General features: G+C 52.8%; 1 protein-coding gene across 2 annotated transcripts in view; it reads right to left on the bottom strand.

Moving 5' to 3' along the window:
• CADM3 (cell adhesion molecule 3) overlaps positions 1-16,920 on the bottom strand; it is a 29,552-nt gene extending 12,632 nt beyond the window's left edge. The window contains exon 1 of one of the 2 annotated variants that reach the window (XM_053908894.1): positions 16,679-16,920. In XM_053908894.1, coding sequence (XP_053764869.1) covers positions 16,679-16,760 — 82 coding nt within the window. In that variant the 5' untranslated portion in view covers positions 16,761-16,920. The remainder of the gene's footprint in view (positions 1-16,678) is intronic. The other variant, XM_053908895.1, reaches the window with a different exon arrangement.
• Between the last annotated feature and the right edge of the window lie 4,575 nt (positions 16,921-21,495).

The following is a 21,495-nucleotide window of genomic DNA, read 5'->3' as shown; positions in this document are numbered from 1 at the left end:
GAACCGGCCCGAGTCTCCCGCCACAAGCCACAAGCAGCCAATCAGGGACGCAAAGCGCGGTGACGTCATCGGCTGCCGAGCAGAGTCGGGAGCGGCGGCGCGTCCCGGGCCGGGAGTCGCGGGAACTTCTCGGGCGGCGCGGGCGCCCGGCCACCAGACGGGGCACCGCAGCCCGGGGATGCGGGGCGGGGGTGGGGGCCCAGCCCGAGAAAGAGGCCTGAAGAAAGGGGACAGGACGAGGTGGGGAACTGCGAGGTCCGAAGGAAAGGGGAGAAGGGACTGGGGCGGGAGGAGGAGGAGGGGAGGGGAGGGGAGGGAAGGGGAGGCTAGGGGGAGAAACTGGGCTAGGACCCCGAGAGAGAGCTTCAGAGGGTCACCGCCGGCCTCCCCCACCGCCACACACATCCTCCAGGAGATTTGAGAAAAGACTCTCCTCCAGCAGGGGAAGCGTTCAGGATTGGGAGGGGGAAGTACAGAAGACAGGAAACCGGGGACCCTTAGCGAGAAGCAGGCAGCAAAGGGGGCGCGCGAAGTGCTGGTGAAGAGAGGCTAGAAGGCTGAGGGTGCCCGAAGGAGAGGTGGCCGCTCAGGGGCCCTGAGAAGCAGCAGCGACTCCGCCGCCTTGCGTGGACATCGAGGCTGCAGGCACCCTGACGCTGGTGAGTGTTGCCTCTTTATTTTCCAGGTTGCGTGTTTGGGGGCGCGTGGACACACGGTGGAGAGCCAGACTGGCTGCACTAAAGCTTGGGATGGTGGAGTGGATTGGGAGAAGCCGGGGAGCGCTCAGTGCTCAGCCCCCCAGGACCGGTTCTCTGGGCACAAAGGAAGCGCTAGCCAGGCCTCTGCGCACGTGAACGGTGGCAGGGGCGGCGGGGGGGGGGGGGGGGGGGGGGGCGGGGGGCGCATAGGCATCTCCTACTTTGGCACAGGACCTTCAGTCTGCAGGATGGGTCTTCAGCCCCGAGTTCATTTAATGTCAAAACAACCCTGAGGCCCAGGCAACTCGACAGAATCGCTTCGTAGAGAGGAGGTCTTGAGGGATCCGGGGACTGGATCAGCACACCCCTCAAGAATGCTCTGCCTCCCTTGGGGCTCTCAAAGCCTTTTCAACAGCTCTCTTTTCTTCGTGTGGCATTTCCACCCATTGTGTTGCCGTCACTTGTTTACCTATCAGGCTAAACCTGGTCTAAACTTCCAGCTGGTTAACAGCTGGGGCCCGACCCACCGACCCACCGACCTTATTCACCTTTGTGTCTTCAGCTCTTAGTGACCTTAGGCCTCTCAGCGCCTTCGATGGGCTCTGGCCTGGTGGCTCATCTGTCACTCCTGGGGCTGTGCTCCGCTGTTCCCCCTCAGGCAGAGGAGGGGCTGCCCACAGTGTGGACTCAGTCCCCACTCCGCATTCCTTCTTTCGTCTGTACTCTCTGGCTGCCTTCTCCTCAGTTGCTTTTCTCCCTGCATATATTTTTCTCATCTCTCCCCTCCTCCTACATTTTGCCGGCATCTTCTCCCCTGTATAGGATGAACACCTGAAGTGGTCAGGTGGGGCATTCAGAGCAGACTCCATTGTTCAGGTGAGGGGACTGATCACTAAAAGGAATAGTCTCCGATAAATGGCATCTATCATCCAGATGTCCGTGGAATTCACTCCAGTCTGGTTTGTAGCGTGTTTTAAGAACTTGATGAAGAGAGAGCTGTTTTAGGTGTTTTGTCTTTTCTTTTCTTTTCTTTTTTCTTTTTTCTTTTCTTTCCCTGCTGGGATGATATTTCTCCCTCTAATTCTGAAAGGGACTTATGATCTCACGTCTCCTCTTGAAACCTATCGGGTGGTATGCCTGAAAGTTTTCTCACTGGGTTTATAAGATTGTACACCTGTAATGATAAATTCTGAATGGCCACTCTCCCGGCGGTGGACGAGCGATTGCAATGCTATTAACAGAAACATGGGTCACTGGCAGAAGTTACGACCTGGGCTGCGCAAGTCTTGGGCCTCTGGGTTCAGACTGTGCCGGCCATTTATGACATCAGCATAAATTCCTCCAATGGACTCCCGACTGGAAGGCAGAACTCTGGAGCGCTCTGAAAGGGTGGCATGGCCTTTGCAGTGGAATTTGCGAACGTTCTGCTCAGGCAGGGTCATTGGAAGGAAATGCAGACCCTGGACCGCAGAGCCACCAGTGAGGGGCGCCCAGGCTCCTCGCAGGGAAAAGCAGTGAGGAGAATTCCAGCCAAATGTGCCTTATTGTTTTCCTGCTTACAAGCCTTCCCGTTGTCTGCAGGTCGCATCCAGATGTGTTAGCCTGGCCTTCAAGATCCTGGACAGTCTGATGTGACCATGCCCTTCAGCTTTGTCTTTCCTTTACCCCACCCGTATCCCAGACATGATGCCATTCTGAGGTCTTTCTAGAAACCCTTGGCTTTCCTGCCTACATTCCTTTCTTGCCATAGCCCTGCTGCTAATGCTCCCCACCCTTCCTTGCGTTAAGCTCTTCCCGTGCTTAAAACCTACTCTGTGTGGCATCTCCTTTGAGAAGTCTTCCCTGATTGTCCCAGATGGAAACACTTTCTGGTTCCTCTGACTTACAACACTTTATGTACTCGTCTTAAATTATGCATCACTCTGTGTTGTGCTCCAAGTTTGGCTTCCCTCTTAAGTGATAAAGATTCTGCAGGTAGGGTTGACATCCGTTCGTCTCTGCGCTCAGAACTGCCCCTAATGCAGCATGCTGCACATAGAAGGTGCTTAATAAATACATCGTTACTAAATGAATCAGAGGTGATTGGCATCTTCTATTGTAAGAACTAGGCTCAGCATCTGCCAGTGGAGAGGAAACAGAAAAACCAAACAGGATAGGAAGAAACAGGACAAGGAAGAGGGTGGATCATCCAGAGGCTGAAGCCCTAGAAAACTTTAATGTTGTGCTCTGGTGCGAATCGATATTTACTGATCACCTTGTGTGTTTCAAGATCCAAGTTAGGGCTCTATATTCATTATCCAGAACAACCCTTTTAACAGGTGTTATTATGCACATGTGAAGGATGAGTTGACTAAGACTCGAAAAGTTCAGTAACTCGTCCATATGATGGAGCCGGAGAGCGTGGGGATGGGATGGCTGTCCACCTTAGACCCCTCCGACTGCAAAGCCCAGACTCTCTGCACAGCTTTGCTGCACCACCGCCCTCTGCAGAAGCGTGCATTTCGCGTGTGTGGTCCTGGTGGTGCAGGAGTTATGGGGTCAAGGTTCCTTTCTGCCATCGCTGGCCAGGGGCGGGTCACCTAAGCAGTATTCACACTGCTCGCCTGCGATCGAGCAGAATAAGTGTAGCGAGATGGGCACGGACGCTTGTGTGGTGATAGGATGATTTGTGCCCACTGAATGTCATTGTTAATCGGGTTTCTTCACGTGTCTTCATCTATACCTCTGGGGGATCCTTCATTCACCCCTAAGAGCCTTACAACGGGGGACTTCTCAGTTAACCCAGCAGCAGATGTGTTTAGTTAAAGCTAACGGAATCCCCTCACGTTTTCCTAGCAGTCTGATGTCTGGGCTGAAGACAAAAAGAGTGTCTTGTTTGCCCTCAGTTGCCTTGGGGGTTCCTTAATTCTTGGTTTATTTACCCAAGCGTTCCAGTATCTTTAGGACTCGTGGTATTTTAAAGGACAAAGTAGCCCTTTCATCCCCCCCTCCATGTCCTTCTGATTGATTGTTCCCATTAAGAGCCGCCGAGGCGGCTGTTGGAGACTTACTGATATGCCCTTGAAAACACCCGTGACTCGTGTTGTGCTCATAGCACATGCCTCGCATATAGTAAGTGCTCAAGAAATATTTGTTGAATAAATAGACGAGCGACACGAATGAATGAGAACGTAGCGTGTCTCCACTCTAAGTGATGCTGGGAGGGAAGTCTTTGAAAAGGTGCCAGCGTAGCTACCCCCTGATTGCTTGGTTCATGTCTCCCCTGCACGTCTGCTGTGGGAACCTACGGTGCATTGCCCTTTGGCCTGTGACATGGTCACAGGTGCACGTGCGGGGTGCTGGGACAGGGACGGAGCTCTCTCGTGTGACCGCTGCTGGCCTTGCTGGTGCCTGGGTCCAGAGCTCCACTTCCCTGATGAGAGAAAGCCAGCTCCCCGAGTAGGAGTTGATGATGGTGATGGTGATGATGATGGTGATGGTGACTCAGCATTTCTGTAACTCCAGAGTTAAAAATACTCTGCGTCCCAGCCTACTTGTTATTCCTCACGACTACCATGACAGGTGGGTGGAGGAGTGTTATCTCCAAGGGAAAAACACGCTGGGGGCTGTGGCCCAAAATACTGAGGGGACCCACTTTTAGGATCGTTTTCCTACACCCTTCGCTGCCCCCCACCGCCCCCTCCTCCCCCCCGGGCCGGGTGATCTTGCTCTCATTCGTCCCTGACCTGAGCTACGTGGTGAATCCCTGTGTACATTTGGTTCACACGCAGAAGAGAACGGGCGTGGCCAAATCACGGAACTCGGCCCCTGGAGCTTTTCTCTTTGCCCAGAGCCACGTTTTCCTTAACTGTGAGCGTCTGATTCTGCACTGGGAGGACGGTGGGCCAATCCCGGCGGAGCCCTGACTTAGGTGCTCACTCCAAGATCTGGGGAGCGTCACTTTGGAACACGATACCCTGATCAGACAAGGCACTCTTTTCGTTCTTAACTTTTACTCGACTCGCGAGTTGCTCTCGCGGCTGCTGGGGATTCTGCTCTCTCGCTTCTGCCTTCCACCCCTTTCTAACTGTCCTGCCCCGAGTGTGCCCCGAGTGTGCCACGAGCGTGCCACGGCGCAGTCGGGCAGAAGCTGGGGCCGCAAGCGGTGGGAGTTACTCTGTCAATTGGGACTGTCTGTCTTTCCAGGTGTATTTCCTGCTCGTTCTGTTGCTCCTTGGGGAGGGGCCTCTGGCCCCTCACAGGCTGCAGGATCTCCTGAGGGGTGTCCCAGCTCAGCTCACATGTGCTGGAGCTCAGGCTTGCTTCAGAGCTTCAGAGCTCGGCCCCGCTGCAGCGACCCGCGGCCTCCCTCACCTAGGCCTTCCCTCCACCCTCTCTCTGGCTGGGCCCCTGGGACCTCTCTCCTTGTTGCCTCCCTCCGTACTTTCTGTTGCTGTCTGGCTTTTCCTCCTGGAGCCTTGTTTATCTCCGTTCCCTCTGGCTCCTGGCAGCCTCCCGGGCCTGGAAGGCACTATTCTCTCAGCTTTGCTTTACTGTCCCGGGAGGCACGCGGGATCTGTGTGAAAATAGATGGTAACTAGAGGTGGGGAACAGAGCCTTCACTAGAAGTGGGGCCTGTCGGGCTGATTTGCCCCGTGGCTTGGTGAAGCGTGGCCACGAGGTTCAGACATACAGAACCAGGAATCCTGCACTATTGGATAATCCAAGAGATTCGGGCTTGGAAGGGGCTGATCCAGGCTCCAGTAGGTTTATTGCTGAATGTTGGCAGATAGATGCCTTTTGGTTCATTCCTAACCAGGTCGTTGAAAATGAAAGGCTTTTGTTTCCTGGGCTTGGAATGGTGTGTGGCTAAGCTTTTCCAGGCTGAATGAGGAGGAGGGAATCTTTGGGTTAGTTGGCTAGCTGGCCTGCGGTGGGCGTAAGGGTGGGGTTAAAACAAAAAGCTTATCTGTGTGTTAACCCTCTTTTCACTAAAACCAAAAAAGCCCCCCAAAAGAAACAAACAAAACCCCACCCCAAACAAATTTAGTTATTCCAAATGTTTTGCTGTATCCGAATGTTAGAAAAAAAGTAGCGAGCTTCGATATGTCATGAATAAATATATTTTGTCTATTTCCGAAAACCCAGCCATCAATTTGCATGTCTGGTCATTTTCTACTGACCCCTAATGGCCAGAGGTGGGTAATCCTAAGATCTTTTTGATTCCATCAGACGGAGGACGGAACTGATATCCCTTCTGATTCCCTACTGCCACACTTCAGTTATTCCTCTCCTCCTTCTGTTATGCCTAATTTTCCCCCAAATATTTCCCCTCTATCATTCTTAGAAGCATAGACTTTTATAGCCGATAAGAATGCGAGGTAGCATCCAGGGCAAATCTCATTTTTTAAATGTCTATTTATTTTTCAGAGAGAGAAAGAGAGAGAGGGAGGGAGAGAAAGCAAGGGAGGGGCAAAGAGAAGGAGACAGAAGATCCCAAGAGAGCTCGACACTGACAGCAGAGAGCCCGATGTGGGGCTTGAACCCACGAACTGTGAGATCATGATCTGAGCTGAAGTCAGATACTTAACTGACTGAGCCACCCAGGTGCCCCGCAAATCTCATTTTAAAGAAGAAAAATCAGGGACACTTCAATGGGTTGAGCGTCTGACTCTTGATTTCGGCTCAGGTCATGATCTCACGGTATGTGAGACCCAGCCCCACGTTGAAATCTGCCCTGACAGCGGGGAGCCTGCTTGGGATTCTTTCTCTCTGTCCTCCTCTCTCTGCTCTTCCCCCACCCTCTCTCTCTCAAAATAAATAAATAAACTTAAAAAGAAATAAAGAAGGAAAACCACGGCTCAGAGAGGTTATGGAACTCGTGCAAGGTCACACAGGCAGTGTCTGGGAGCCGTGGTTAGAAGCCCATCTCCCGTGGTTCCTGTCATTTGATAGCAGCCTTGTGGGCCAATGAATTCAGAGGTTAAGTTGTCAGCTAGTATGATTTTACTTTCAGTGACATATACCCCGCACCCCCCGCTCCCCAGGGCTCTGTGTATTGCAGTGAGGTGCCCCAGGACCCCAGACCTCAAGGGAGGGAAATGCTCCTAAGTACCAGGCAGGTTAGAGGAGGAGTGAGGTGGGGTGGGGGCTCCTGCAGCTGTGAAGAAGGGCGTCTTCACAGACTCAGGGCCTGACTGGCCGCTTCCGGCTCTCACAAAAGAGGACAGCAAGGGGCAGAAGGCACTGCCATGCCCGGAGCTGTTAAAAAGGCTGACTGAGGACAGGCTGTGTGCGCATGCGTGTGCTGGCATCTGGTGGGGCCGGCTGCGGGATGCTGAGCTGACCGTGCGGAGGGAACCGGCTCCAAGAGAGGAGAAAGCAGAGGAGCGTGTCCTATTCTGGAGCTGAGGAGAGAGAATAATCTGGAGGCAGAAGTGGGCTTGTGGTAGGCTGAGGGGGCCCCTCAGAGGCTTAGTTAAGATTCCGAGGAGCGGAGACTGAGAAGTGGGTGGCAGAGAAGGAGGTGGGGACAGCTGTTGCTTTGATTTGCTATTGAGTCAGTGTTCTCGGTGCATTAGCACTGGGAGGGAGCCCTGGGCTGGCCCCCAACCAAAACAAGCCCCTCTGTAGCCAATACTGTGTTGTAGCAAGAACTGCAGTTGGGAGACAGAGAGGAAGGGGATCTGATCCCCAAAGAGCCCCTTCCCAGCCTTAGCTCTCGTCCTTCCGGGACTAGGCTGTGTTCTCTGGACAAGCGTCTAGTGTTCTGCACTAAGAGGCTGGGAGGGGATGGGGCAGAGCAAAGAGGATGTCTCAGGAAGAGCTCGGGGGAGAGTGGCCGGGGTCTGTGCAGGGGGCCGGGGTCTGTGCAGCTCGGAAGGCGGGGCATGACATCATTCCCGTGGATGGTAGCTCTGAGCCGTTTTCGGAGCGCCCTTTGACCCCACCTCCTCATTCCCGCTCACACACACAGACATCAGGACAGGTGCGACCCGGGGTCTGCATGCTAATGCAGCAGTCAGGAAGCCGGACTTGGTCTGAACTCTTACACGTCCCCCCTGAACCAAGCGCAGACACTTCACGCTCCTTCCCTAAATTTACCTTGCTGGCGTAGAACTGGGAAACATTCTCCCATCTTAGAAAATGCTTGGGAAAGGAAATGTAACAGAGGCAGTGTGGGGTAAGTGAAGGCAGAATCCTGTCTAGCTCATGGGAAAATATGTTTACGGGAAGGTAAGGGGCTTTCCCGTAAACTGGGAAGGGGCAAAGTAGGGCAGGGGCGTGGGGGAGAAACAGAGTGGGCGCCCTGGGGAGGAGAGACCGCAGTCCCGGCCGCAGACCCTCCGTGCCTGCTCAAGGGCGTGGATGGACCCCCTTTCTCAACAGGCTCAACTTATCTGCTTTGCTCGTTATGTCCTACTTTAGATATTTCAGGCTGATGGCTTGGTGTGTGTGGGGGGAAACAATGCTGTGAAAAAGTTTAATTTGTTAGAAGTCAGGCAAGAAAGGATTCATCTCTGCTGGATCTGGTTTTACGGACTTGTTTTTACCGTTTCCCTTCACGGGGTGATCAGAGTCGAGGTGTGGATGGCAGGTTCAGGGCAGCGGTGAGGAGCGTGACATAAAGAAAACCATGCTCTGCACCACACGCCTACACCGCTCCAGCCCCCTCCCTCATCCTAACAGATTTAGTCTCTTCCCTTTCCCGTTTCTCACCTAAAAAATGTATTTTCCAGAGGGTGGCACATTGTCCGATTAGCCTTACTTTGTGCCTTCCTGGGGGATTCTAACACTTCTGTGAAACAGACACGTTCTTCTGAGTCTGCAGACCTCACAGTCCCCAGAATGGGGACCCACCGATCTCCTGTTCTTTTCTTAAGCCTTCACTGAGTATCTTCTCTCTGACGAGGGTATGTACTCAACTTTGTTCTCCAAGATGTGTATACATCCCAACCTAGTTACCCTCTTTCTCATTCAGCCTGTGCCCCTCAACACACATGACAGGCTACAGCTTTCACTATTCATATCTGTTTTTATTTTTTTTTTCTGACACAAATACACAGCCTTTCTTATGACCCAGATACAGAGCCCTTTTCACAAGCCCATTATTAGTCAGAACCCCTGACTTCCAGAAAACCATATGGCTTAAACTCAGAGATTCTCCCCAAAGCAGAATTCAAGCTCCCTCTTCTGCTCAGACTCCCCAGGAGAGGGACAGAATCCTTTTCTCCCCAGGGCTGAGGCTCAGGCCATCTGTCACTGACACTGGACTCCAGGGCTTGGAAACCAGAAGAGAGTTGGCATGAAGCAGCCGTGGAGGATAAATGAGAATATGTGAGGCCCAGGGGCTTAGTGGTGGTGGTTTTTATATTTGTTTGAGATGATAGGATAGGGATGAGAGGAGAAAACATATAATACATCTTTGGAAAGATTTCATCATCTTGAGGAATTAGAGTAAGAGTAAGAATGAGTACAATTGTCCTGTCATTTTTGCATTTGCCGAAGGACAAATGATTAGGAGCAGATGGCCAAACTGGCCCATCGTTTCATAATAACAGGAGAACTTGGCCCTGGGCTCTTCAGAGGTTGATCTAGGCCATGCTAAGTCTCAGGTTACTTGTCACCGATGTATTTATTAGAGTCTTGCTGGGTTTCTAAGAAGTCTCAGGTATTTAAGTCAGAGACTCAAGAAACCTGTTCACCCTCTGGAGCTTTTGTACCCTGTCTGAGGGTTTGGCTGGAATTCTAGAGTCAGGATTGGAAGCAAAGAATCTGGGCAACAGAAGAAGACAAATAAATGTAGGAAGCTAGGATCTGCATATTCACAAGGAAATCTGGCATTGGAAGTACTCGTTCTCCAGCCTGCCTTGCTAATATCCGGGATTACATGAAGGAAGTACAGAGCTAGGTAGTGGTTAGCTTGGAGATGAATGGCTGAGATAGCAGCCTTCATTTCTTTTTCTTTTTTTCCCTAGGGCAAGGTGATGCTTCTGACCCTTCTGACCCTGAACTGGAAGTAGATGAGCCAAAGGTGCTTATAATTAGCAATCAATACACAATTAGTGCAGGTCTAGCTGGGGTAAGGGAAAATAAACCCTTAGAGAAGACTACGTTTTAGTTCCTTGTATTATTTAGCTTCTTATCATTCTCCTGGAGATCTCCAGGAGACAGAGAGATGAGAGGGTTAAGGAATCCCAGAGGTAAGAGCTCACGTAGAAGAATGATACGCATTTTGAAACAAAATGTTGGAAGACCTGCGTTAGAATCCTTTCTGAAACACGTCTGCTGTTCATGAGAACAGGGGGCTCAGGGAGAAGAGTAGATAGGAGATACTCCAGCTGTTACTGTAACCCAAAGTCTGTCTTCCTGAAGGCTCGCTCATGGAGATAAATCACTTCCATTACCTGTCCTTGAGGAATGAAGTTTCTCCTTGTTTCACAGGAGGAAATGGAAGAAGGGCCCTGGAGATTCATCTTGGAAGCCTGCCCCCCAACTGGATTCTGCTGGAGGTCATTCACAAGTGTTAACTCTTATACGAACTATGACTAAGAAATTGATACGGGGAAATCAACATTTAGGGGAAGATCAGCGTGTGTAGTTCTGATGTTACAGGCTATCTAGTCTCAGACTGGCAGGGGCTGAGCATTCTCGGCTCCTTGCCGCATTTGACGTCATCAGCTTATTGGCAGATACCCGAAAAGAGTAGCAGAGTCCAGTTTAAAGATGTGCTTCCTGAGATTCGGCCAAGGACTTGGACTCTGGGGTAGGATGGTTGTATTTAAAGCCATTTAGTTCTGTACAAGATGGTTGTAAAGATGGGGGGCGTGAGTCAGGGTTTTGATATTTGTTTCCGATGTGTCTCATATATTAAAGTCCTCTGTTATCTACTCAGATAACCCATGAGTGTGTATTATCTTTATATTTACTGCTAAGGTTGAAGGAAAAGAGAAAATTAGCACCATGAAAGGACAGTTTGTGTTGGTCATCAGGCTAAGAAGGGCGTACTTAACAAATTGAGTAGGGCTCATTTTGCATTCCACATTTATAGGGTATATGTGGTACACCAGATTATGAGCAATACCATGTCAATCTCAAACATAACTATGTGTAGTTCTGTTTTTAATTTGTGACTCCATTTATGGTGGAACATCCAGTTCTTCGGAGGCCATCTGAGGTCACTGTAGGCCCTGGTCTCCTGAGCATTTCAAACAGCACATCTTCTCAACCTCAGTATTACTTGCTCGTTCTGTCCCCTTCCTACAGCTGTATAAATGGTTGTGAGGACCTTTCATATCTATATCTCAAGGCTTGTTCCCCTCTTTCTAGTCGAGCAGGTCAGGGATCATAGCCAGGTTCACGTGTGTGCTCCTGGTGGGGGAGGGAAGGAGCTGCACCTTAGAGAGTGGAGATCATGATGGGTGGAGGGAGAGCAGGACCACGGAGAGCAGCAAGAAGGGCCTGGGGTGGCTTGTGGGGGGTTAGCACCATGGAGAGCTCAAAGCTCCAGTTTGTTCTGCAAAGAGCAGGGGAACAGGGATCATGGGTTAAGGCACTAGCTCTCCAGGAGTCAAACTGAAAGAACAGACATCAGGACTACTGTTAGGATCATGCTATACCCATCACTTGCTCTAAAAGGCCTCCTTAAGTGCTTTGTTTGAACCTGTCACATATACACCCAAAATTATATAAACAGTGAAGACTGCCACGAGACTGAGTTTGTCAACATGTACCTTAGTAATTACGACAATTACGTAGGTATTAGTGGTGGTGGAGGGGGTTTTCATTTGCCTTAACCAGTATCTCTTCTAATTAGGGAAATAGTGCCACAAAATCTGTGTCTCCTCAGAGACACTAGGGCATGAGAAAATCAAAGTGTGCTTATCACCAGATGGGGTATGAGGTGTATCAAAGTCAGTGTGCCTTGAAGCACCCACAATTGCTGTGAATAGTCCAGTCTTCATCGTGCATGGAAAAGAGGGGTGGATCAGTCCTCTTAAGAAGGCATTTGTCTTTGGGACATTAGTTGGGACATTTGGTCAGTCTCTTCACACTTAGAGGAATTTTGGTAAAGGGGCAAATGGTTCTCTCTTCAGTACTTGTTCCTTCAATGAAGAATATGTAGCTTTACTAAGCCTCTATTTTGCAAAAATCTCAACGGTTTCATGTGTTCAAGACTCTGGAAATCTTGGTTTCTCAGGGCTAGTTATAACAGGATTGGGTTGGGTTTTTCTCGGGTTATAGGAACCCTGAACATCAGCTGGTTCTGACTTTGTAAAGACTCATCACTACTGCTGATCCTAGAGGAGGGGGCTGGCCTTTGGCTCTGAGACTTATTCTTTTTTTTGCTTTACAGTTACATATGGAGTGTTTATTGTGAATTTGATGGAGTTTTTAGAGACCCGAATCTTTCTCTGATGGCTTGCCTCTCCAGGCTCTTTTTCTGATGGTCTGTTTCTCTTGATCGCTCATAAGCATTCCCATGGGGATTGCTATTGTCAGAGTTTATGGATAGACCTTTAGGACATGACTTCATCCAGGAAACAAAATGTTCCAGTATATGGGCCTATAGCCAATGGTGAATCAGGAAATGCTAAATTTTAACATGAGGGATGGAAGGCGAAGATACAATTACCCAAACTTTCTAACGCCCTGGGGATTTTTCACTCAGTAGTCAGTAAGGAGGTAGTCCAGGCCACCAGTTGCTTTCCTGGAGAATCTGGAACCCAGGTTACTGTCCTTGGGTGATATTCTGTTACTCAGAAGCAGATGACAAAACAGAGATTGTAGAGCCAGGGTGCAGTCTACCGGAGCAGGAAACAACAAAGAATGTGACTACTCACAGCCCCCCAGGGCTCTCTGGCGATGACTATGAAGATATTATTCCTAGCATATGACTTAAGGAAGGACAGGCAGCCTTTGGTCCCGTTCTGCATATCATGTGGACTCCAAGCAAGGTGTATGAGCAAGGAGTCCCCAAATCAAATCTAGGGGTTTACAGAGCAATCACACAGCTACCCAGTCTGCTGTTTCAAAGTGACCAGAACACCAAAAAGATGCCATCTGTGGAATTTTATGGCTGCAGAACTGTGAGTCACTCTCCAACTGAGCAGGGAATATCTCCAACAAGGCACTCTTGAAATTAGACTTGGGTCTCCAGTCTTCCTCAGTTGGGAGAGGAAGGAGAGAGAGAGAGAGAGGGAGGGAGAGAGAGAGCCTGAGGCCAGCGAGCTGGCTCCCTTGCTGTCAGGTTAGAGCGGAGGACCCCAGGCTGGGTGTGGCAGAGCCCCAGGGCATAGGGATTTTAGGCAGTGTTCGTGGGGGGGGGGGGCGGGTGCAGGGAGAAGGGTGAAAGGGCTACAGGTTTGTCTTCTGTCTTTCAGCAAGAGTAATTCTCCTTTGGTCTGTTTTACTTGTGTGATGAAGGAATTTCACATCTTTAAAAATAAAAGTGAGCAAACCACTGTCCTGGAAGGAACCCCGTAAAACAGTAGTGCTGCTTGGCCCCAGAGAGAGCTCAGGCTCAGGGCAGAGTTCTGGGTGTGGCTCTGGGTAGCCAGTGAGTGAGCCACAGCTTGGGGCCCTGGTCAGACAGACTGGTTCTGCGTGGAGTTAGCTAAGTTCTGCTGTACCGGGGTCTCTCTGAAGGCCTCAACTTCTCTGTGCTGGGAAGAGCACATCTGTCCTTCCCGAGGGCTAGAGTTGCAACCAGGAAGAGCATGGGGACAGAACGGTTACAGCTGCAAGAAGGAAGAAGCAGGATGGTACAGGCCTGCCAGGCAGACCCGTGGGCAGCTCTAGAGTGAACGCCTGCTGGACTTCTTGGCACATTGGGCATGAGCTCTCCGCTGGGCACCTGGCCAGGGGGCCGAAGAATGGATGGCAGTGGACGGAAGGTCATTGGAAAGGGAAAGATATTCATGTATGGGGCAGTGCGGGACAAGGTTGAATTGCTATGAGCTGAAGCAAAGCAGGCTGTCCACCCATCGGCTCTGTGCTAGGTCAACCCACAGGGTGCTGGAAATAAGTTGACAAGGAAGAACCCAAGGAAGGCTGTGCACAGTGTTGAATGTTGAGCTTACCAGAGCTCAGCACAGGACACATGAAGTTCACAGGTGTCGTATCCAGCAAACCTGGAATTGCCAGCCTCTACCAGTGCTAGTGGAGGAATGTGAGAAGGAAGGAGCAGGTGGGAAACCGAATGTCCAAAGTGGCCCTGGGCCTCTAGCCACAGCATGCACGGTCAGGTTCAGAGATCGTCTGCTGCCCTTCTGTAGCCTCTCAGTCCCTGTTCAGCTTTAGGAACCCTAAAAACCTGATGCTGTACCCTAGGGAGCTATATACCCCAGCCGCACATGAGGTCTGTTTTCTTTCTGCATAGAAAGAGCCACTCCACACACACCCTTGACTACTCAGACATTAGTGTATTAGGGTATCTTGTCCTTAAACTTTCACACCGCATCTCCTTGTTTGGGGCAAACATTATCCGGGAAGCTATGTACTGCCTGGCTCCCTGCCAGGGGACCCAGGCCACATCAGGGGCACTGGGCACATCTTTGGCGTGACCCTGGTCAGAATGGCCATCCAGACCACCATCCATGGGCATCAAATCTGTACTCCCACCTCCCACATCAGAGCTTCTTAGGCCCTTCTTAGGTCTGGAAACTAAGAGGTGGAATTCATTTAGATAAAGATCGTGTGTGGCTGTGTGTCTTCCACATCAGTAAGTCCTGAGACATTGCACATCAAACAGATGTCCATTATCGAGACAGATAATGCTCTACGAGGAAAATGAGGCTCGATCTGACTGTGCCTCGGGAACAGACCTCCCTCCCCACCCATCCCTGACTTCCCAACCTCTCCTCTGGAAATTCTCCATTCTAAAGTTAGTGCCTTCCCCTCTTCCCCCTCAAGCACTGCTAGGAAGTGTTTATAAATACGAGGACAGAGGATTTCTCTTCCTCTCAACCTTACATCTGGGTGAGGGCTGGGCCCCCAAATTGAGGGCCAAGACGAAATCGTGTGGTTGGTGAAGAAAGACTTGGCTAGGATATAGATTTACTCTGTTCTCCAGTGTTTACATCCAGAGCTGGAGTGCTCCCAGCTTTCTGGGGTGACTCCTTTCTGTTTAGGTCCCAGCCTGGGGCTGTCAGTCCCCACTGCCCAGCAGGTGCAGTTTGGGTCACACAGTCTATGGTGAACGCAGCTAGCGAGATGAAAAGGCGGGGGCTGCAGCTGGCAGTCAAGGCCTAGAAGAGGATCCTTCTTGGGGCACATACACCCGGAAGCCTGTCCTTGCCGTGCACCCGGCTGGCCCTTGGGACCACCCCCCTCACCTCCTCAGCCAGTAGGGTCCTCAGTGTGGTCCTCTGGGGAAGGGGGATTCTGCCCAGAGGAGGGGCTGCTGTCTCAGTGGTGACTCCCTTCAGGCTGTTGATGGGTACCTGGTGGAAGGAGTCAGCCAGCCCTAGGGAATGGACCCCCAGGGTGCTCACGCCGGCCGAAGCTCCTTTATCATGACCCAGACAGGCCTGAGAGCGGAGGTCAGGGGAGACGGAGTGATTCCTCCAGCACCCAGGCTGCTCGCCTGTTTTCTTCAGATGAAATTCTTTACATCATCCTCCCCGGCTTCAACCCCTCCCCTCTCCACCCCCGCCCCGCCCTGGCCCTGTGCCCATCCCTGCTGGCCACTGGGTCCACAGCCCAGGAGCCGCCTCCCCTTTCTCCTCCCCTGCGGTTCTTTCTGTTTTTCGTTGGCATCTGGCCGGGCATAGCCACCACCCTCCCCCTCACTCTCCCCACATCCCTGTGCTCCGCAGAGGTCCCGTCCCCTCTCCCCCCTACCGCAGCCCAGCCCTCCTCTGACTGGTCTGAGGATGCATTCCGTTAGTCCCTCCACTGCCTGCCCTCCCACCTCCGGGGACCTGAGGCTGTGAGCCGTGGCTCCCTTCCTGGGCTCCCCACAAACTGTCCCCTGCCACCCCATGAGCCGTCAGCAGCCTTTAAGAAAGCTGAGGGGGCCCCCACAGCGCTGACCTACATAGCCGGGTCCTGGGCGGGAGGGGCTCTTCCCCAAGTCCCCTCACCCTGGCCCCGCCTCCCTGCTCCCCCCCACTCTCTCCCTTGTCTCTTACCCTTACAAACCCGAGCAGGCTGGAGTTCCCACCTGGGGCAAAGTGGGCTGGGCGAGCTACCCCACCCCAAATCTGGGAAAATCCATGCTTAGCCCAGGACAGCCTTGGGTTTTCTGGGCATCCTCCTTCCCAAATATCTTGATGCTTCCTTTTGCCCAACCTTCCCCCACCTCCTCCGCTCCTGTCTGGGCTTCTTTTCCCAGCTGCTGCCACCGCTAGGGACACTGCCATCCTGGCACCCCCCCCCCCCCACCCCCCCGCCCTGTGTTGTTGTTTTGCTCCAAGGAGAAGCCCCCCCCCCCCTTCCTTGCCCACGCCCCCCTCGGCAGCCTCACCCAGGACCCTTCCCTGCCCACTCGGAGCTGCGCCTTGGGTGGGGGCGGGCTGGGGGGGGGGGCAGCGATGTTTGCATACAGCAGTTGGGGGGGGGGGCTGCACCGGCTCCCCAGCCCCTCCAGACATACACAAACCCCGACACACGCCCGGACCGAAACGGCGACAGATCTCACTCCGCCCCCAACACACACTGACACAGACATACACACAGATACTGACACACAAACGCACAGGCAGACACCAACACAGACGCGCACACCCAGACACACGCACACGGACAGCCGCACGGCCAGACCCGGGGCGGCCGCGAGCCGCCCGGGCCCGGTGCACACGCACACGCGAGGCGGATGGCAGGTGCACAGCGGCACGGATGCCCGGACGGACCCGCCCGGCTACAACGGCGGCGGCGGCGGCGGCGACCCGAACCCCCGCTTCCAGACAAAGCCCACAGGCGGCCCCCGCCCCCCCCCCCCCCGCCCCCGCCCCGCCGCGATCGGAGCCCCCGCCCCGGCGCCCCCACCCCCAACTCACCGTCCTGGGAGAGGTTGGCCCCGCCGGGCGCCCCGCAGCTGGCGAGGAGCAGTAGCAGGGGCAGGGCGGAGGGGCCCCCCATGGCGCGTCCCGGCCGGCTCCCCGCTGCGCGCGCTGGCGAGCCTGGGTCCCCGGGGGCGGGGGGCTGGGCAGGCGGTGGGCGACGACGCTGGCCGACCGGGCGCCCCCGAGCCGCTTCGGAGCCCGGGGCCGAGGCGGGGACCGGGAGGGAGCCGGGCGCTGCTGCAGTCGCGGGGATTAAATAGGGCGCTCGGAGCGAACCATTCGGTTGGAGGTGGAGGGGGGGCGGCGGGGGGCTGGGCCGGTCGCGGGGGGGCCAAGCTGCCGCATTCCCCACTCCCCCCGCCTCCCGCACCCCCTCCGCGCCCTCGTGGTGCCTTCCACCTTCTCCCCCGGGAGCTCCGCCAGCCCGGCGCGGGTGGGGAGCCTGGGGAGGGAGCTGGCTCAGCAGTGGGACCCTGCGCGCGCCCCTCTTAGGCTTGGGGCGGAGGGAGGGGAGCCGGGCAGGGCCTTGGGCCAGCTGGCGAGAGCGGCCACTGCAGGCCCGGGCAAGGGCGTGCCCACCGGCCCGAGATCCTCCCGCCCCGCCCTCCCTCTTTTGGCGACCGGGGATCCCCTATCAACAGCGTGCCCAGCGACATCTCCCTTTGGGTGGCCAGTTACCCTGACCGTTCTCCCAAACACACACACACGTCCCTAGTTCGTCTGACCCGAGAGCCCCTAGTCCTCTGTCCAGCAACAGTGTGCGGCCCCGGGCAATTTCCCTTGAAAGGCTTCTTCCTGCAAACCTCCAGGCCACGGGGATCAGCAGTCCCTCAGTCCCCTGTCCAGGAAGTGACTCCCCCTCTGACACCTGATTTCACTTCAGACTCTTGCCCAACCAAGCCATCTACAAAGCAACTCCGGAGGGTCCCCCCTCCCCGCCCCGCTTCATCCTCTCTGTCCTCCCCTTCCTCCCAATATTTGTTCTTTTTTCTTAATCTTTCAGAGGACCGTGCCCTTCCTTCTCAAGTTTTAGTCAGTCAGGTTCCTGGGTGAATGGTCTGATCTGCAGACCCTCAGGAAGATGCCCCCTTCAGGAGCAATGCCTCAGTGGCTAGTGTGGCTCTTGTCCCTGAGGCCAATATATAGAATGGGTGGGAGAGGCAGGGGGTTCATGCTTGGTGAAGAGAGTCCCACGTCTCTGGGGTTGGCCGTATTCTTTGTGACCTGAGTGTCTCTGGAAGGGTCTTGGTGCATCTCAGAGAGAGGCCCCTCGAAGTCAGCGTTGCTCAGCCTTAGCGTTGGGGATATTCCTAAATTTTAGACTCTCCGAATCAAAGAGTTTTAGATATATTAGGGTTCTGTAAAAATATTTGGTCCAACCCCTTCTTGTACAGGTGCAGCTGAGGTCCAAGGTGGATTAACTACCCTCCCAAAGCTATACTGCCAGTCATCAGTAGGAAACACAGTGGTGGTTAGGTTAAGGGGCGATAGGATCTCTGAAGCGTCTTCTGGTCCCGTGAGACCATGAGTACATGTCTCCTAACTCCGATGTCAGTCCCTTTTCTGCACTGGTCACTGTGCCTCACCATGCTAATCCTTAATGTTTGGGTAATCTTTCCTCCTCTCAGATGGGCATTCCCAGCCCTCTGTGATGGACTTAGATGTCTGTCACCTAGTAATTCAAGGACAAGGATGTGGGAAGTGCTTTGTAACTGGTAAAGCTCCATATAAATGTTAGCCGATGATAGAGAGGCCAGTGCATATTCTCTGGGAAGCTCCTTCAAGGTGGTCAGAACGCTGCCCCACTGTTTTTCTGTTTCTAGAATCTCTCTGTGATCTGGGGGAAGAGCTGTGCCTGCCTCTTGCGTGCTTCCTGAGTTAGTTAGACTTACTTGCAGAAGTTTGGGGCTATCACGGGCTGTCTGACTTGCTTGCTTTCCTATTTCAGTGACTCCCTGACATCTTAAAAGTCTCTGTGAGATGACGACGGAGAGAGTAGTGTGGTTGAAGCCTGTGCAGACCAGAATGCAAGAGGAGGAGAGGCCAGAAAGGGAGCCTGGCCTTTCAGATGGTGGTGGGACCAGGTTGGCATGAGTTGAGTCGTAGAGAGAAAGAAAGAGTGGCTGTGTTTTCAGAGAGAATGGGGCTTCAGAGGGAAGGATCAGGCTTTCCTGGTTAAAGGGTCTTGATGGCTAAAGAGTATTATCTTTGCGGCTAGGAGAAGCCTTAGAGATCATCTGGCTGGGCTTAAGAGAGGACAGGTTAGTGTCGCAGGAGTGACAGGGGTGCGGGATGGGGACGGCAGGATAGGGGATTAGTTCCCAAGCGCCTCCAACTAATCGTCTTTTCCATCTGGTTCTCCACCGCGATCCCCGTCTGCCTGTCCTCACTTAATTCTCTAACGGCTGTTGGTCTGGCCCCACCCTCTACCGTAACCGCGTGGGATAAAGACCAAGGGTAGGAAGAGAGCCGTTTTGGAGACGGTATGAAGAGGTAGCGAATGAGAATGCAACCCTCTTTTCCTACTGGCTCTTTCCCCCTTTTCTGCATCATCGGTATCAGTGTGGCAGCACTTTAGGCCCTGGGAATACGAAGCAGTCATTGGCTTTTGGAATCGTAGAATGAAAGAGTGTGAGAATTGTAAGCGACCTTCCAGATTACCTACTTCATGCCCCTTGGTGAACGGATGAGGAAGGGAAGGCCCGGAGAAGTTTAGGGACTTCCTGCATTCACACAGCTGTGCAGAAAAGGGGCTACCCATGTTGGACAGAGGAGGCAGAGAGGGCCCTCGGGGGCCGGAGGAACGAGGAGACTCATGGTCAGTCCTTCCGAGCCATGTACGAATTGAGGAGTTGTTCAGTCCCGTGCGTCTGAGCGGAAGGGTAGTTTCTCCCGCAGATGTGGATGTCTCCGTTGGGAACCACGCCTTGCCTGCAATCATTTTAATGTCCTTTGTGCAATGCACAGCCCCGCAGCTCACAGGCTCCCCTTCACTAGGAGCAGAGTTTCACAGAGCAAGACTGACCTACCAGGACGATCCCCGTGACGTAAATAGGTAAAGTCGAAGTATCCATGCTGGACTGTGATCGTAAGGTGACTTTCCACTCGGAGACGCTGTGACACACAACATGCACTTCTAAGAGACTTGCGCAAAGTGTGGAGTGGGTTGTCTGTGGGATTAAAGAGCTGGTCGATACAGCGGACACCGGGGGGGGGGGGGAAGAAGCAGGGAAGGAGGGTGGAGCGAAGGCGGGTTCTGGCTCCTGGATGCCCCGTCCACTCAGCAACGGCCTGGGGAGCTGGGGGTGTGGAATGTGAGGCTGGACCCGTGCTGGGCTGGCCGCAGCTGCGTGGGCCCCAGACATTCCTTTCCCCACGCTGCTCGCTGCTCGTGCTCCTGCTATGGGATGGGAGGGGGCCTCAGCCGAGTGGGGTGAATACTAGGTACTCACCAAGAGGGGGTGACCGCACCTGTGGGAAGCCCCTCGGAAGACCGGGCTCGGTTCTGCTCGGCGAATCCTTGTCGCTATGACTTTTCCTTTTTCCGTAAACTCCACGTGGGTTTCCGCGTTGCTTTTCTTCTTAATTTTCCACCCAGCTAAACCAGTGCTCCTCATACTGTTTTCTGCTTCCATTATCCAGTTTTAATTAACCCCATCCTCAATAATAACCTCAGTGTACGTTTTCTTTCTAACCTTAATTGAGTTCTAATTTCAATCCTAACCCTAATCTATTACAGACTCTAACTATTAATCCCAATACCAACCCCAAGTTAATTGTCAATTTGAACCTGCATCTTTATTCTAACCTGTTAAGAGCCCAGCGATGAGGACAGCAACACGCACATAATAATAATGATCACAGGGACCGTTTGAGAACCCGTCGTTTGCCACAGTTTGCACTGGGTCCTTTACACGCCCAGTAGCTGATCGAAGTTCTGGAAATACCCTCGTGTGGTTGGAATTATTAGCTGCCTCACACACATGAGGAAACAAAGGTGTAACGAGATTATGTCATTTGTTAACAATGGGTCCAAATCCACTGTTTAAGGTCCTCTTGCCCTTAAAACCTGTGCTCATTCCCCTTTCTGCCAACGAATACGTTCTGATCATCCCTTTCCTAAAATCCCGACTAAACAATCAGACTCGAATCACTTCCTTTTTAAGACTTTTTTAAAATGTTTATCTTTGAGAGAGACGGAGTGCCAGTGGGGGAGGGGCAGAGAGAGGGGGACACGGAATCCGAAGCAGGCTCCAGGCTCCGAGCTGTCAGCACAGAGCCCCGTGCGGGGCTCAGACCCACAAACTGTGAGATCATGACCTGAGCCGAAGTCGGACACTTGACTGACTGAGCCACTGGGCACCTCTCAAATGACTTCTAAAATACTGCGTTTCTTGGATTATTAGTTGAGGTGTTTTTTTCTTGTTTGTTTTGTTTGTTTTGTTTTTTTGTATTTAGCGATACAAAATGGAAACCAAATAAAGCAACAAAAAGTCCAAATCTCCCTGCCCAGAAACCCCACCAACACTTAAAACATTAGTGTATTTATAAAGTTAAAATAATCAAACTATAGAAAGAAACACACTGAAAAGAAAAGCCTCCTTTTCCTTCCCAGACTTGCTGAATTCCACCCCCCACCCCACAACCTCAGGCGGCGGGGACATTGTTGGCATTGAATTTGTCCAGCAGCCCCGCCTCCCACAGCATATCAGAAGAACAGACAAAGTCAAGGTCAATACCTACCCATGAAATCGCCCTGTGTATGCATATGACTTAGGCATGAGAATCACTAGACAATTTGAATTTATGAT

The sequence above is a fragment of the Panthera pardus genome, unplaced genomic scaffold (assembly GCF_024362965.1).
Source record: "Panthera pardus isolate Hobbes unplaced genomic scaffold, ASM2436296v1 HiC_scaffold_21, whole genome shotgun sequence".
Taxonomy (NCBI): Eukaryota; Metazoa; Chordata; class Mammalia; order Carnivora; family Felidae; genus Panthera; species Panthera pardus.
The sequence above is the reverse complement of the archived record's forward strand: the minus strand, read 5'-3'. Positions and strand labels throughout refer to the sequence as shown.